Consider the following 17,772-nt stretch of genomic DNA (forward strand, 5'->3'; position numbering starts at 1 on the left):
TTGCCAATAAGTTGAGTTGGAGTTTACTATTCTTTTTAGAATCACAGAAGGTTAGGGTTAATAGGAACCTCAAAGACTGCGGTCTAAACTCCTCATTTTAAAGGGGTGAAAATTGAGGACCAAATAGAAGAAGGAACTTGCCTAAGGTCATAGAGTAAATCAGAAGCAAGCCTGGTACTAGGACACCCAACTCTCCATCTCAAAAGTTTTACCACTATACACTACTGTACTCCATTGCTAGATTATTTCAGGGAGCTGCCAGTCATTGACTGACTTAGGATGCTCCCTAATTTAGTGTGTAGTTTATTAATGGTGGAAGTCTCTTGATGCCAAGGAGAGGTATTCCTCCCTCAGTACTGAAGGAGACAGAGAGCAAGAAAATAAGAATATGCCAATAGCAAAAAACTATGCATTTCAGTCTTTAACATTCAGACTATTGGGAAGAGAATAACCACCATCTCAAAAGAGAAAAAGAATGATGGCACCAAACAAATTATCTCATTAACAGATACTTTTACAGAAAATAAAATGTATATGAAATCAGAATTCAAGACAACAAATCCCTTCTGAGATTATGGCTGAGGATAGATTTTTCCCCCCCTAAATGGCTAAAAGGGAACCCAAATTCAAGTGGGAGGATAGTAAGAGGCCATTTAGCTGCCTTCATTGAATTAAAGTCCTAAAGGCCTGACAAATTACATTCTCAGGTTCTATCAACGACGTCTGAAAAGTTATAGAGAATGGAAAAAGTGATTTGGTACTATAGGAGCATGTTAATTTGTCCTAATTTTCAAAAAAGAGAAAAGTGACATCGCCAAACCATCGGCCAATAAACTTAGGAAAAAAATTCTAAATTGCGTTATTAAAAAGCTAATTAAAGAACATTTAGAAAGGGAAGCAGTGATACGTTGGCTAGTTTTGTCGAACTGTTCTTCTCCCCTGTAGAATACATTTGGAAACAAAGGAGATCAATACAGACTCTTTTTTTGGGGGGGAGGAGGGAGAACAGGGCAATGAGGATTAAGTGATTTGCCCAGGGTCACACAGCTAGTGTCAAGTATCTGAGGCTGGATTTGAACTCAGGTCCTCCTGGATCCAGGGCAGGTACTGTTATCCACTGCTCCACCTAGCTGCCCCTAAAAGAGCTGATCTTTTTTGGTTTTGTTTGTTTTGTTTTGCAGGGCAATGTGGGTTAAGTGATTTGCCCATGAGTCACACAGCTAGCAAGTGTCAAGTGTCTGAGGCCAGATTTGAACTCAAGTCCTCTTGAATCCAGGGCTGGTGCTTTATCTACTGTGTCACCTAGCTGCCCCAGATTGAACTTCACTTCCTTTGTTGAAAGGGTTATTGGACTGCCAAGGTGGGTAATAAGTTAAAGTTGCAGAAAAGAAAATTGTGGATTATATGTAATTAAAAGCTTCCTAGAAATTTAAGATGTTGAAAAATGGAATGGACTACACTGAGGAGTAGTGGATTTTTCATCACTAGAGATATTCAAGAGAAAGCAAGATGACTACTTGCTCAGGGATGCTGTAGGGTATTTATTCCTGTTCAAGTACAAATTATACTAAAAGACCTCCAATGTTCCTTCCAATGGAAATTCTGTCAATTTGCTCCTAGATCTGCCTTTAAGAGGCCAAATAAAACAAGTTTAATCCATCTTTCAGAGGACATTCTTCCAAATATCTGAGGATAGCTATTACATATATCCTCTTTCTCTTTTCCTGGCTAAACATGCCTAACACCTTCAATCAATTCTCATATTCTGAGGCATTATCTCAGATAAGTACACTTGGTCTACAGTCTCCTTACCATCCTGGTCAATTTCATCTGATTATCAGTCAACAAGCACTTATTAAATTCCTGTTCCAAGTTGGCAATGGGTTTCCTAAAATGTAGCTTCTGAAAGTGAACACAATACTTCAGGCGTGGTCTGATCAGGACAGAGCCCAGATAGGACTCACCTCTCTTCTTGCCCCTCAACAGAACTTTGCATTTATCCCTATTACATTTGATCTTACTAAATTTGGCTCATCATCCTAGCCTGCTAAGATCTCTCTGGAGCCTGATTTTTACCTAACATATTACTGTCCCTATCAGTTTTGAAGGTTTGGGTTACCTACAAGTTTAATAAACGTATTGAATAGCACAGGGTCAAAGACAGATTCTGGGCCTTTCCACTATAGACCTGAATCCATCTAACTAGATAATCAACTCTACCACACTTCTCTCCATCTTATCCATAAAGATGCAATGAGAGGATTTGTTAAATACTTTGTTGAAATATAAGTATCTTATGCTAAAGACTGGAGGAAAAAAAAAACTTGTCATGAAACATTTCTGATTCAAGCATGACATTCAAACTCCAGTGGGAATCAGTACAAATTTCTAAGATAAAAGGTCATTCCTCAATAGTTAAGTGATCAAAGGATGTGAACAAAGATTTTAAAAATGTAAACTATCAAGAACTATCTTAAAAAGAGCTCAAAATCATTAATAAGAGAAATAAAAATTAAAACAACTCTGAAGAATCACTTTACATCCATCAAATTGGCTAATAAAGGAAAAGATGGAAAAAGTCAATGTTGGTGGGAATGCTGGAAAATAGACTAACTAGTAAGGAGCTATGAATTATTTCAACTGTTTTGGAAAACAATTTGAAATTAGGAAAGAAAACTTACAAAACTGCTTGTATTCTTTGACCCAAGTGATACTATTCTTTGGTTTGTACCCAAAAGAAGTTATTTAACAACAAGAAAAGAACTATGTGCATGGAAATAGTCATAGAAGCATTATTAGTTGTAATAGCAATAAAGTTGGAAGTAAACTGTGTGCCTACTGAACTGGCGAATCATTGAAAAAGCTGTGGTATATAAAAGTAATGATATGCTACTACTCCATGAGGAGCACTGACTATGAAGAATCCAAAGAAATATGGGAAAACTTATGAAATAATGTGGGGCGAGGAAAAAACATAAAACATGAAAATTACTACATATATCTAAATGAAGACAACTTTAAACGGCATCAAAACTCAAATAAAAAACTTTGACCATTACAGAGTTTAACTTATAAAGTACATACCCATCCTTTCTTTAAACAAATAGAAAAACCACGAAAGTGTAAAGGTATATTCATTATCAGTTACAATTAAGCTTAATTGATTTGGGGGATTGTACTTGGGATTCAACGGTGAGCACCAGGGTGTTTTGTATAATGTCAAAACACAATTTATTAATAAAAATAAAAACTAAAAAGAAAACAAATTACTGACAGTGGGTCAGAAATAGCATCTGCCAGTTTTTGGAGAATTCTGGGAAGCAATCTGGCTAGGCTTGATGAGAGAACCCAGGTATGCTTTTATTATCTCATTAGTTATCTTAGGTTCCAATTCCTCATTAAACATTTGTGACCTATTTTTTCCCTGTCAAATGATCATCCTTCTTGACAAAGAAAACAAAAGCATTATGCCTTTGTTCTACCACCCGAAATCAGAGTTATCTTTAAATTATGAGCTCTCCCAGTGTTTTGTATTAAAATTTTGCAAAATTTGGCTTTTATGCAATTTTTCAAAAACACATCTTTGCATAAAGTGAGGGAGAACAGTGCTATGTTCATGTTAGGAGTGCGGTTGAATCATTGTTTCCTGTTTCAGAAATCAAAACACTTTTAGATTCTCCGTAACTCTTAAGAGCACTTAATTTTTCACCTGTATGTAAAACAATACATCCTGATGTTAACATTTACCACATTTAAGAGTACAAAAACATATGAAATGCTAGAGGGGCCCATTAACCCCAGAGATCTGCTATATCTCTATATAGCAAAATCTACATGTTTGAGGTCAGAGGCTGGGGAAAGACACATGCTTTTCCCAAGTCAGTCCCTGAACTGCAAGAAAAAAAGAAGGCTGAAGCAATTTTTAAAAAGTCATCTTAACCCTATATACCCTTTTAGCAAAAAGGCCTACAAAACTTAAAGTGTTTTGACCCAGGTCATACAACCTTTTAAGGAAACAAAGTTCCTACATCTTCATTTCCCCCACCCCCAACTTCTGCATCAAACAGGCAAAGTTTAGACAGCTAGGGTGAAAAGACAAGTTGTGGGAGAATGTTAATTCCTCTGCATCAATTCTAACATTTAATTTATGATCTATATTAGTTAATGATTAAAATAATCAAAGAACTTCCAGTGTTAAAGATCACAAACTGCACACATAAAAACAAGAGAATATACATGGTAGGATTTCATTAATAGAAAGTCTTGCCCTTTTTTCTTGTGAGGAAAATGTCTAGTCTAGCCAAATCTTACTGAATTCTTTTTTTGGGGGTGGGGAATTCTTATTCTAAACATGGATATGTTAGTATATAATATTCTGAGACCTTTCAGAAACTTAGCAAAGTCGCACAAAACAAAGTTACATAAACAACGACAAACTATGTCTCTAAAAATTATTAATAACCTGTCCTCTAGAGGAAATTCCTAATAACTTCCTCTTGTCGATGTATATTGGTACCAATTTTGCAATTCAGTCAAAGATTTGCCTTGGGTGGATTTCAGAAAAACCTGGAAGGACTTACATGAACTGATGCTTAGTGAGATGAACAGAACCAGGAGAACATTGTACACAGGATCAACAACATTGTGTGTTGATCGACTGTGATAGACTTGACTCTTCTCAGCAATACAATGGTCCAAGATAGTTCCAGGGGAGTCATGATGGAAAATGCTCTCCAAATCCAGAAAAAAAGAATTATGGAATCTAGATGCATATTGAACCATACTATTTCTATTTTTTTTGTTTTTCTTTTTTGAGGTTTTTCCTTCTTTCTGATTCTTCTTTCACAGCATGACTAATGCATAAATATGTTTGGTATGATTGTACATATATAATCCATATCAGATTGCTTGCTGTCTTGGGGAGGGGGGAGGGAGAGGAGGGAGGAAGATTTGAAGCTGGAAATCTTATAGAAACAAATGTTGAAAACTATCTCTACATGTAAGTGGAAAATAATAAAATACTTTTATGAAAACAAACAAACAAAAAGATTAGCCTTGGGGAACTGAGAGATTAAGTGGATTGCCTACATTCATACAGCCAACCCACGAAAGCTCAAAAACTGAAGAATCCAGACCACCCTTAAAGAAATATGATGCTAACAGGCATTCTACCATCCTGGAAATGACAAAGATTCACATCCTGCTAGACTTACCCTCTACAAAATGATCCTTTGCATCAGACAAAAAAATGAGTTTTTAGGGTGTCTGATTCAAAATATCCTTATGGCCTAGAGGAATTAATGAAATCATATGGCCTCAGACACTTGGCACTAGCTGTGTGACCCTGGGCAAGTCACTTAAACCCTCATTGCCCCACCAAAAAAAAAAAAAAAAAAGAATGAATAAATAAATCAGTAACTGCAGGGGGAAAATGTATGTGGGAAAAACTTCTATCTGCAAAACTAACAAGCCATTCAACTAACCTGATCTTTTTCAAGCCGATGCAAGGGTTTTGGTGGTTCATTGTACCACCACTAAAGTCTTCTTTGAAGGTCTCATTATAGTATGGAAGGGGCTTTGAGTTCTCAAAGGAGAGGCTAAGAGAGTACAATCTTTGGCCAAGCAAATGCACCACCTATGCACCAGCCTGGTTTGGTGTGGAGGCCTGGCTACCAAGGGATATATTTCTTCTTTGCCATGGGAACTCTTTAACAGATTTGCATCAGCTTTGGGAATACCTATACTGATGAAATCACTGATCTTTCAAAGTGTACTTGTACATAAGGCAGATGCTTTCTACTTTAGATTCAATCTGATGCTGCCACCAAGTAATGAATACTTCTTTGCTCACTAATCTTGAAGTATAATCATGGCAAAGCCTTTTGTAAGATTAGCAGTGGTGCTAGGCACTAAATGCTTACTTTTAACTTTACCAACAGGTAACTTTCCAACAGCATGGTTCTTGTCCCAGATGATCAGGTAAAAACATATGTGAGGTAGCCCCTCTTTAATTAACAGAATCACAGGATGAGAGCTGAAAGGGACTTCAGCAACCATCTAATCCAACAATACACAGAAGGAACGCTCATAACAAACTCATCAAGGGATTATTTAGCCACTGCTTGAAGACTTCCAAGGAGGGGGCACCCACTGGACCTTCTGAGGCAGTTCATTCGACAAATTAATTTTTGCCAGGTCTCAACCACAAAATGAGGCTTTAAAAATGTACTTCTTACAAATGTAAAGTGGTTTATCAGATTTGGTATTTTTAATTTAGCTGCAGTGGTCACAGGGGAAATCTGCAACTGCTAAAGTCTTTGCTTTGTAGCCTAAAATCTATCACGTATTTGTGTTATGGTATATATCAGGCTAAAGCCCAGACCAGACATAGGGAAGAACAATTAGTCATTCATTCATTATGGTCCTCTTTATGCCTCTACCGTCAATTCTAATTACATATTTGAATCAACCTTTTCTACCTTCACTGGAGCAGTTAGTGTCTTCGTAAATTCTACTACATTTCTGTCTTACATTTTGAAGCAGAGAGAAACAGTTAAAAGTTTCCTTGAAAACACTTTTCATCAAGGTACAAAACAAGTCAAACTAACATTTAGCCTTTGGAAATAGAGTATAAATGAATTTGTTAATCGTTCTGCCTTCTGTGAACATGCAAGGAACCCATCTGTCAGGGATGGAAAGGGGGCCTGATTTGAAGTGTCTAATCTTCTTAACATAGATTTTAAGCCTCTGGAAATGATTAAGAACCAATGTTCTATGAAGACACCTGTCAAAAAAACCCCAACCCATTTTCTGTGAAACAGCAGGGAGTTTTCTTAAGCAGGTTTTGCTTTATCGGTCACATAGGCTGTTTTTCTAAAACATTACCCACTCTGGTTCACTAGTCATTATTAAGCCTGAAAATATAGTCAATAGCAGCAGAGGATCTATTTCTTTCGCTACAGTAGCCCTGTTGACTTCCCAAGGGGGATGAGCCATGGGCTCCCCAAAACAAGTTATTTTCTTAGTCTTTACTAGTCACCAGGTGATGAAATTATAAAATGTTAAAGCTAAAGAGTCCTAAGAAATCATCTATTCCAACCCTCTCGTTGTATAGAGGACACTAAGGCCCAGAGAGAAGTGACATACAAATTACATAAGTACATAAGTTGGTGGCAGGGCTTGGACTACAACTGGGTTCTCTTGACTCCTAGTCTACTGATCTCTCTACTACAGGGTCCCCCTCGATATAGAAACAAACAAATAACATTTAGGCAAGATGATTTCAACCTACTTAAGTTCTCCTTGCTGATTACTTTTCTTCTTCCGTGGTGGTTTCTTCTTCTTGGGTTTATTTGCATTTGTATTATTTTGTTTATTGTTCACCCCAAAGTGGCCTGCAGATATGTCACTTTGTAGTAAATTCACTAATAATGGACTTGTTAGAGTGACGTCTTTATTGACAGGGAAACCAGGATTCTGACCACAGGAGATCTGATTTCCATTTGGTGCTCCACTGAAGGGTGCATTAAAAGGCATTCCATGCCCTGAAAAGTGGTTCCCTGAGGTGCTGTTTCCTTGCATTGCCTGCATATGGGGTGGCACCATGTTTGATGGCTGCATGGAAACATCAGGCATCATCTGGGAAATGTTGACTTCATTATTTGTGGGGGTAGTGGCATCATTATGCTGCTGGGACATGTGTGAGCCAGGTCCTGGTGGTCTTAAAACCTGCCCCTGAATTCCCATAACCTGAGATGGATTGCTGTTCACAGGGCCTTGCTGCGCCATCATTTGTCCTGCCATCTGTCCTGTAAACTGAACCATATTTCCTTGCATGTTTGGAGTTGGTCCTCTCATTATCTGAGCTGGTCCCGTCATAACATTGGATTGGTTCTGACCATTAAATGGCTGCTTATTTCCTTGCATCTGATTGGTCATTATTTGCTCTATCATTGGGTTCTGTTGTAGCAAGACCTGGCCTTGAGGTCCCATCATTTGATTATGTGGTGCCATCATCTGCTGGCCCTGCTGGGGAATCATTTGTTTTGGGGGGGTCATTCTTTGTGGTGAAGGCCCCAGGTTTTGGTTTTGAGGGGCTACCATCATTTGGCCTTGTGGCATAAGTTGGGCACGAGAAAGGATCATTGGGTTTTGAGGATTCAAGGCTCCTTGAGCCTGAGAGTTCACCATCTGTCCTTGGGAGGACACAATCTGTTGATGCATGCCCATCATTTGAGATGGGGGTCCTTGCTGAGGCTGACCTTGCATGCTGCCCATGTTCACCTGAGGAACTCCACTGTTACTAGTTTGCTGACTGGTTATATTGCTATGAAGTCCCATCATATTGGGCTGCATCATATTTGGTGGCCCATGTGATACTTGCATCTGGTTCTGGGGAGGACCAGTTCCTTGGCCACCTTTAAAAGAAAAAGCATGACTTTAGAAAGAAATTTTTATGAGTCAGTTGGCATCAGTACATTCCAATTACCTTAACTACAAAGATACCCCACTCCCCACCATTCTGATTGACCAATTTAAATACCATTACCTGTCAACACACTTGAGAATGCTTTTGGTGGGTTTTCTGGGTCATAAACGTGTGACGCTGTATAATCATCTACATTGAGATCTTACTGCACAACAGGGATAGAGGTAAACAAGTTCTCCCCACTCCTGCCTGGCAACTCAATGATACAAATTTTTTTGCTGGATAATCAAGCTTATATTCTCTCAGATTACAAAGGGAAGAGGACATAATCTCATTGTCAATACTGAATAAGATGATTGTTGCTACCTGCAAGATGAAGAAAATTAAAAACACTTTTGGTGAGTGAACTAAACTTTGCCTCAAGAGCAGCTGGGGAAATATAAGATGCAAGTGCAGAGACTTTTAAGAGAAGATGCTTCCTTACTATCAAGCAAATTCTGAAGAAGGTAGAGAGACCTACAAAGTTTCTTGGGGAGCTAATCTGGACTTTCCTCTTCAGCTACCTCAGCAAACACTATTTATTACATATGCAAAGAGGAAAAGTCAAGGAAATTGCCTTTCCTTCTCAAAAAGTCATACGAATTGCCATCAGCTGCAAATAAAGCTTTTCTAATTTGTCAACAATATGCAATGAAAAGTGGGACCAAATGATCAAATTAACCCCAAGAAAGAACATAGGGCTATTAGGATATTTTTTGATGACATCAGACTAATGTTATGATTAAAATGATGCCATGACACAAAGGGGTAAGACAGGAATAGAAATAGTCACTTGGTACATACATAATCATGGAGATGAAATTTGGATCTTTGAGTACTTCTTGGCTCATTCCTGGAGTAAGCAGATTCAGCCTCTCCCAATATTTCATGTAAGTATAGTATACTATGGGGATTGACTCTATACTGGGATGTTTTCTTGCTTCTGCAACCAATACACAGTGAACCAGGAGCTACTCTCTGTGTGTCAAGTTAACATGTAGTACAAATTTTACTTATTGAGTTCTAAATCAGTTATACACATGACCTAACACTTCTCAAATAGATTGTAGAGAAAAGTCCCTTGCTAAAGGGATAAGCCATTACAGATCTCCTTGACCTTTACTTTCACCTATCTTCAATCTAGCTTTACTCACTCTGCCCAGAATACATGGTCAGCAGCTGTGGATGGTAGCGTTACACCCAGATTCTCAAGTGCACTGGCTGACAATCAACCTGGCCCACACATGGACAAATTCCATTTCTCCTTATTTCAATTGAGAAAGGGTTAAAAAAATATGTTAATTATAGGAATACTTTACTGAAGCCTTAAAGCTCTAGTCAAAGAAGGGAGTCACTGACCTGAAGTTCTTTCCTGGAAATCTTTTCCCTAATTAATTTGAAAGCTTAAGGTGTTAGTTTCCCCAACTTGTTCACCCAGCCTATTTCACTGACATTCATTGAGACATATATTCATCAACTAATCCTAGGATTTAGAAGGAACCATAAAGTTCAGTTAGTTTCACCTCTCTCTCAATGGATGAATTCCTTCTCTAATATCCCTGGCAAGTGGTTTATCTGGCCTCTGTCTAAACACCTCCAGCAACAGAGGAACACTTGAAGTAGTCTAGACCATTTGGGGACAGCTCTGCTAAGCAGTTTTTCCATACAGCTAGTTTTAACTTCTATAGCCATAACCTCTGGAGGACAAGAGGATAAGTTTAATACCTCTTCCACAATCCTTGAAATATCTTAAGACAGCAATTATGCTTGTTTTATTTACCCCACCAGCCTCAAGTCTCCTTTGTTCAAATCTGGCATAAGAGAGGGATAAAATCAATAAGATGAAAGGCTGCTGTCCACAGACAGAGGGAGAGAATGAGACAAACCTGTGTGCTGTACACTCTGGTTTCCTTGTAGCTGAGGGGCTCCTGTATTCCCAGGGGTTCCAGAGGCTGTTGAAGGCACTTGGCCTTGCATAAAATTCTGATTGGCCTGTCCTGTCGAGAAGCCAGGTGGGAGCCGTTTAGGCATTCCTTAATAGAAAACAACGAGTAAGGCAGTTACCTAGCAAATTTGTACTTCTGCTCAAGTATGGAATGAATAAGGAAGGATGAACAGCATGAGGAGTCCACTTACTTAGTATTTTTTTAGTCACACTGGCTATATCTTTATAGTAAGTTCAGAAAAGATGGTTAAAAAAATCAACACAATCTCTCACATGAGCATTGTCAAAATGAAAAGAAAATATTTAAAAATTTATACTCAGAACATGCCAAGGAAAAGAGGGCAATTTTCTACCTAGAGGTGACCAGAGCTCACTGGCACAGCTAGGTTCACGTGCTCACACTGTTCTGTAGCCTACCAAATCCGGAAAATCCGAATTTCCTCAGCACAGACCCCAAAGGAGCATCTGAAACAAGGGAACATGCTAAACCTTGAAATATGCAAAAAAGCATGAGAAGAGGTTGATATGCAAGATATCAGGGTGAACAGTTGAGTCCTGATATTAAAAGTAGATAAGTAGCTTCAATCCCATCTAAGGAGATATGTGATATTTCTTTCTATGATATTCCTCCATCCCTCCCTTCCTCCCCCCCTTAAATATTATAGTCTTGGTCTCCTTATAATGGGTGGTAGAGAGAGAAGCTTCAAAATGAAGATATCATCAGTTTTACACAGAACCTGCCCTAAGGTTCTCTGCTCCATCCTCTGATGGGCATGATAAAAAGAATCATTCTAATATGAAGTGGCTGAAATCTTGCTTCTCTTTTATAACAAGGTTTGATGTCTGAGAATTAATTTAGAAGGAGAATAAATATATAGGATTGGATGTGGTCAGATCATCTAGGTGAACCCATCAAGGACTCAATGGAAGGCATTTAACTCAAAAATCTTCTTTTGAATTTACTTGTATTAAAACACGTTTCTCTCTTTAACAGTTATATTTTCAATCCCATTCTCCTTAAAAGACACTTTTTGCATGCAATTATGCATCTGTTTAATAGCGTGTCCCCTTGCACCATCTAATGGTACCTGAAAAGACAGTAATCAAATCTGTAGAGCGGGACCCAGATAAAACCTGGCTGGTGATCTGGATCAGAATGTCCAGAATATTGGGGGGCTGAAGTTTAGGGTTGAAATCATTTTTCTTTTTCGGAAAACATGAATTTGGTAGGGCCCTTTTCTCCAAGAGATGCAAATATTAAAGCCATAACTATAGCCCATGTCAATAAAATAAATTGCAAGCCAGTGAAAAGATCGATGAGCAACTCAAGTTCACCAGAAACTATGAGAACATGCCTTTACTATGCTGTACTAGTGCTTTAAGGAATATTTTGGGGGTGGGAAAGTGACTTTTTTTTTAGCATGTTTTATCAGATGATAATTGTAACCGTGCTTTCTATGTCTTATTGAAAAGCTCCAAGCACATTCTTGTGCACTAGATAAATGATTAATAACAATAAATAATAAACATGGAGATGGATAAGTTTTACGGTAATCGTTTTACCTCTCACACATTAAGCTCCATTGCTTTTTCTTCATACGAGAGACACCTTAAAAATTAATAAATAAATCTCCTTTAGGTTTAACTAGTGGAGCTCCCTCTCTAAGGAGCAGCTATCTGCATTACAATACTGTAAAAGTCAATGCGTTCTGAACTCTTCTTTTGCATTTTAACAAAGTTTTACCAAACTTATCAAAAGATCACGTTTACTGTTTTATAAGTATTTGGTGTACTAAAAGAGGCAGCTAGGTTGTGCAGTGGATAGAGAGCTGGGCCTGGAATCAGAAAAGACTCATCTTCCTGAATTCAAATCCAGCCTCAGACACTTACTAGCTATGTGACCCTGGGCAAGTCACTTAGCTCCGTTTGCCTGTTTCCTCTTCTCTAAAATGAGCTGGAAAAGGGAACGGCAAACCACTCTAGTATCTCTGCCAAGAAAACACAGTATCTTTGCCAAGAAAAGCCCAAATGGAGTCACAAAGAATTGAACACAACTTAAACTACTAAATAACAACGTACTAAAATCAATAGACTGTGATGGGTGACAGCTCTTTTTCTCTCAAGACTTAAAATAAAATTCCATACTTGATCTTTTTATTTTGGCGTGAGGAAAAACCTAACATTTCAGTTTTGTGACTGAACTAATTATTTATAAAATGTGATTTTCTTGACACATTTTTCTTACTTGACAAGTCAAAGGATTTCAGAAAACAAAATGAACACACCTAACCTGGTTACCTGTATTTGCAAAAAGATGGTTGGCTTAATTATCAAGATATCATATGATACATCAAAGTAGCTAAATTAATATGACAACACTAACCATGCAGTGTAAAACATGAATTAGATCCTAACATTATAGCTTTATCCATGCTAATTGAAAAAGGCAGATGAAGTTCTAGCAATTTTTCTAAGAAATTGAATGGCAAAAATATGTTCAGTCCAGCTCACCTCCTAGACCTGGATGTAAACCCTGTGGACCCTGATTTTGCTGTTGCATCACCATGAAGTTGGGTGGTACATTTCCCTGTTGAACCATAGGATTTCGACCAGGAGAAGTGACAGGCTGCTGAAATCCTTGGGGAAGAGGGTTATTTTGAGGTGGCCTTGGTCCCATCTGCTGCTGTGTTTGGTTAACTGTTGGAGATGATGCAGGAGATCCCTGCTGAAAGGAGGAGGGGGACGAAGCAGGAGACTTGTTTGTTAGGTGAGGCTGCTGAAGTGGTGTAGGAACCCGGGAAGGTCCCCCTTGAAGGCTCTTCATTTGAGGAGCAGTAAATTGACCTGGGTTGCTCATTGGAGGAAAGTTTGTGTGGGACTGTGAGGCTTGCTGGCTTCCAAAGGGATATGGAGGTGGAGGATGGGAAGGAGTCTGTACTGTGGCTAGAGTTGGCCTTGCCTGAAGCTGCTGCTGCATAGGACCAGGAAGGGGTGCCTTTTTCCATCCTTGGTTTGCTGTCAAAGTACCCAGAGCACCCTGGGCTGGTGGAGGCTGAAGAGCTCCAGAAGGCAACTGGTTCCAGCCAGGAGGCACGGGCACCTGAGTGGGAGCAGTAAAAGGAGGCCGAATACCCTGTGGCTGCTGCTGCTGATGTTGCTGTGGGGGTCTAGGTTGCATCTGCTGCTGCTGTTGAAGCTGCTGAAAATTAGGTGGATTTATTTGTCTGTTAACTGGCACAGTCTGCATTTGGTGGAGTTGAGGAGCCAAAGACCCTGAGGTATGACTCTGTTGCTGTAGAGGAAGCCCCGAGAGAAGTGGATCCCCTGAATCTGTTTTAAAGAAAATCAACAAAGGGATAATCTTCCTAATGCCACTGACAAGTAATAATAGCATTTTTCTATAAGACTTTAAGGTTTACAAACCATTATTAGATTGAAGTTTTACAGAACACTTTCCTCATAATAACTTTATTATAGGTAGCTTAGGTACTATCATCCCCATTTTAAAGAGGCTGAAAAGGTGAAGTGACCTGCCCATAATCATACATTTAGTGCCAATGGTGGGGAAAAAAAGTCCCAGGACTTATGATCCTCAGTCTATACGAGGTTCTCTTATGACTCAACAGGTCTCATGGATTCAATTATCATTTTTGCAGATGATTCTCAGATCAATTTATCCAGCCCCGACCTCCATCCTGAAACCCAATCCAATTGTCTATTGTATATCTTGAACTGGATATCCTGTCCCAAAGAAATCTTTAACAACATGTCCAAAACTGAATTCATTATCTTTCCTCAAAAACCTTCACTTCTTTCTAACTAACTTCTCTATTACTATCAAGAATGATACCATCCTTCTAGTCAATTAGGTTCACAACTTAGGTGTCATTCTCAATTCCTCACTCCCTTACTTCCTATAACTAATCAACTGCCATGTCCTGTTGATTCAGTCTTCAAAACATCTTTCACATATGCTCCTTTCTCTCCTGTGACCTTACCACCACACTGGTGCTGCTGGCTCTCATCACTTCAAGCCTAGACTACTGAAATAGCTTTTTGGTAGGTCTCCCTGCCACATGCCTCTTCCCACTCCAGCCCATCCTCCAATCAGCTTTCAAAGGGCAGGTCTTTTTAAAGCCCTTTATAACTTGGTCTATTCCTACCTTTCCTTTTCTTGCCCTTTACTCCCCTCCATGTACTCTACAATCCAGTGACACTGGCCTGCCTATTGTTCCTCAAACAAAGTGCTACATCGCCTGACTCCAGGTATTTTTAGGGGCTCAGCCTCCTGACTTCCTTCAAATTTCAGCCAAAATCCTACCTTCAGCAAGAAGATTTGCCTGATCAACTTTAAGGCTAGTATCTGCTCTCTTAGATTACATCCAATGTATCTTGTATGTATCTTGTTTGTACTTAGTTGTTTGCATGTTGTCTCCCTAAAAAGACTGTTAGCTTCTTGAGGGCAAAGACTGCTTTTTGCCTTTCTCTGTATCGCCAGTGCTTAGCACAGGGCCTGACACATAACACTTAATGCTTGTTAATTTCATTGGACTAAAAACTACAACAAAACGGTGATTGTTGTAAAGCAAACTGAATATGTGTGCATGTGTTATTGTGTTTGATATCAATGAAAATTGTTAAAGAAAAGCAGTAAAAAAGAAAGTAGAGGTATTTATTATGTAGTATTTATTCAATGAGAAGAGCAAGAAAATCAAAGTACACATATCTAATCATATGTTGAATGCCTTCTGTAAAGCGTAAAGAAATGAATGGGGCAGCTAGGTGGCACAGTGGATAAAGCACTGGCCCTGGATTCGGGAGGACCTGAGTTCAAATTCGGCAGATAACTTAACCCACACTGCCCTGCAAAAAAAAAAAAAGAAGAAGAAGAAGAAGAAAAGAAATAAATGGAATCAAATCCTAAAGCAATGGCCCATTCACAGGCTTTAAAAGAATCAAAAAAGTTTCAACTTGAAAATGCTCATGTAAGAATCAGCATGGCATAGTGACATCAATCTAGACTAGGAATCAGAAGACCTGAGTTTTAAGTTCTGCTTCTGACTTATAATGGCTGTGTGACTCTGGGCAAATCACTTAACCTCAGTGGCCCAGCAATGGACTACTATAAGTGGTAGAGTAGGTCCCAAACTACACTAATAGAAGGAATTTCCTTACTGGGAACCACAGGCCTAAAGTAAAACTAACAAGCTTTCTGCTTAGACAAACTAATGTTATCAAAGAGAAAAATAGTCAGCAAAGGGAAGGACATTAAGAAATGGTGAAAAGATAGGTTTTCTGTCTAAGATAACAAGATCAATTCTATCTAAAGTCAATGCCTTTGCTAGGTTCTCAAGGCTCACTGAAAAATAAATTGGTGCTAACAAGTCATATATCTGCACTTATATGTGTATGAGAATATAGCCAATGTGGAAGTCTGTTCCGCTTGATTAGTTTGTAACAGAGGTGGTTTATTTTCATCCTAAATGTGGAGAGGAGGCAAATTTCTACTGTTTTGAAAAAAAAATTTTTTTTTAATTTTAACTTAGTGTTTCTTGACAAAGAAAGGAGCCAAGCACTAAACAAAATCGCGTCACACAAGCTACTTTCATATTCTAAAGAATCCAACAACTAACAAGATAAACACTAAGAAAAGATGACATAATCAAGCCCCTACCCCCACGACTGTGGATAGTAAGGATTGATTAAAGCATACTCCCACAATGTCAAGGTTCAATCCCTGTATTGTCTAGTCGCCTCTGCTCTGTTCCCTAGCTACAATCTGCATGCCTAATTCAGGCGAGTTGTCTGGGAATTTGTGTCACTGGCTACAAAGGGGACCAAATAAAGGCATTAAGTTAAAGTAAAATAAAATAAATCTAACCCCAACTATGAAAAAACAGGCTTAAAATTTGTATCCTATTAGTTATTACTATAATCTTGGGTGGAAATAGAAAGCCTTTTATATTTCTTCCATCTCTGAGATTCTACATGACCTTCAAATAGAAAAAAACAATACTTTTTTTGCTTTAAGTAAATTAAATAATCTAATAATTACACAAATATTAAGAAATAGTAGGCAGGATGGAATAAGAGCAGAACTAGATTCAGAATCACAAAACCCAGGTGCAAATTTTGGGTCCAACTTTCATTAGAGTATGGATAATTCACTTTACCTCAGTTTCTTTCTCTATAAAAATGACAACAACAACATTCTTTCTGTCTCAGGGGGTTGTCTTAAGGACTTTGAAAATCTTGTTGTACTATTATAAACATGAGCTAATAATAAGGTCCCTCAAAATAGCTAATTGCCAGAATGTTTAAATGGGCAAAAGATCAAAAATCCCAGATAAAAATGGTTAAACATCTAAATATTTTTGGATCTGATTCCTCCCTTTTAAAATATGGTGGCTGGAATAGCGTTTTCCAGGCTTCTAGCACACAATTACTATAGTTATCATTCAGAGAATCAATTCTTGTGAAGATAAGACCTAGAAACCGCTTCTGCAAGTGCCACAGTCACAATTACAAAACACTGGGGAAAGTTCTTGTCACCAAAGCCCACCAAACAATATCAAATGATTCGATAGCAGAAATGGATATGGCTTGGGGGCAGCTAGGTGGTGCAGTGGATAAAGCACTGGTCCTGGATTCAAGAGGACCTGAGTTCAAATCCGGCCTCAGACACTTGACACTTACTAGCTGTGTGACCCTGGTCAAGTCACTTGACCCCCACTGCCCCGCAAAAAACCCAAACCAAAACAAACAAACAAAAGAAATGGATATGGCTTTATCAGTGGAAATAATATTAAAGAAGATGCATTACTATCTGCTTTGTTGCTTCAGCAAACCTAAGGGTCAGAGGCCTTACCTTCTGATTGTGTTCAAATCTTCTTTGTGTGTTATATCCCCTTATAAGAATATGAAAAAAGTCCATGAAAAAAGGAAATGTCTCGCTTTCTACCTGTATCCAAGGTGCTTTGCATATAGTAAGTGGTTAAGAAATGCTTGTTCATTCATTATAGTTCTCACATTCTATGAATGTGTTAAGAGGAATAACCTAGAAGATAACTAACAAGTCTTCCCCCACTTTACCCCCAGAACCCTTTGTCATTTTAAGAAAATGAAAGGGGGCAGCTAGGTGGTGCAGTGGATGGAGTGCTGACCCTGGATTCGGGAGGACCTGAGTTCGGATCCAGCCTCAGACACTTAACAATTACTGGCTGTGTGACCCTGGGCAGGTCGCTTGGCCCCAACTGCCTCACCAAAAAAAAAAAAAAAGAAAGCTACTAAGACAAAAAAAAAAAACAACCCTGTACATAATATGTATTTAAGAAATGTTTGCTGTTAAGCTTGGCCCCTA

General features: G+C 38.6%; 1 protein-coding gene across 1 annotated transcript in view; it reads right to left on the minus strand.

The window, feature by feature from the left end:
* The window catches only part of NCOA6 (nuclear receptor coactivator 6), a 74,849-nt gene that overhangs the window by 17,408 nt on the left and 39,669 nt on the right, over positions 1-17,772 (minus strand). The window contains exons 8-10 of the mRNA XM_043982995.1: positions 12,924-13,742; positions 10,354-10,500; positions 7,292-8,417 (exon numbers count right to left, since the gene is read on the minus strand). Coding sequence (XP_043838930.1) covers positions 7,292-8,417; positions 10,354-10,500; positions 12,924-13,742 — 2,092 coding nt within the window. The remainder of the gene's footprint in view (positions 1-7,291; positions 8,418-10,353; positions 10,501-12,923; positions 13,743-17,772) is intronic.

The sequence above is a fragment of the Dromiciops gliroides genome, chromosome 2, assembly GCF_019393635.1.
Source record: "Dromiciops gliroides isolate mDroGli1 chromosome 2, mDroGli1.pri, whole genome shotgun sequence".
In the NCBI taxonomy this organism is placed as follows: Eukaryota; Metazoa; Chordata; class Mammalia; order Microbiotheria; family Microbiotheriidae; genus Dromiciops; species Dromiciops gliroides.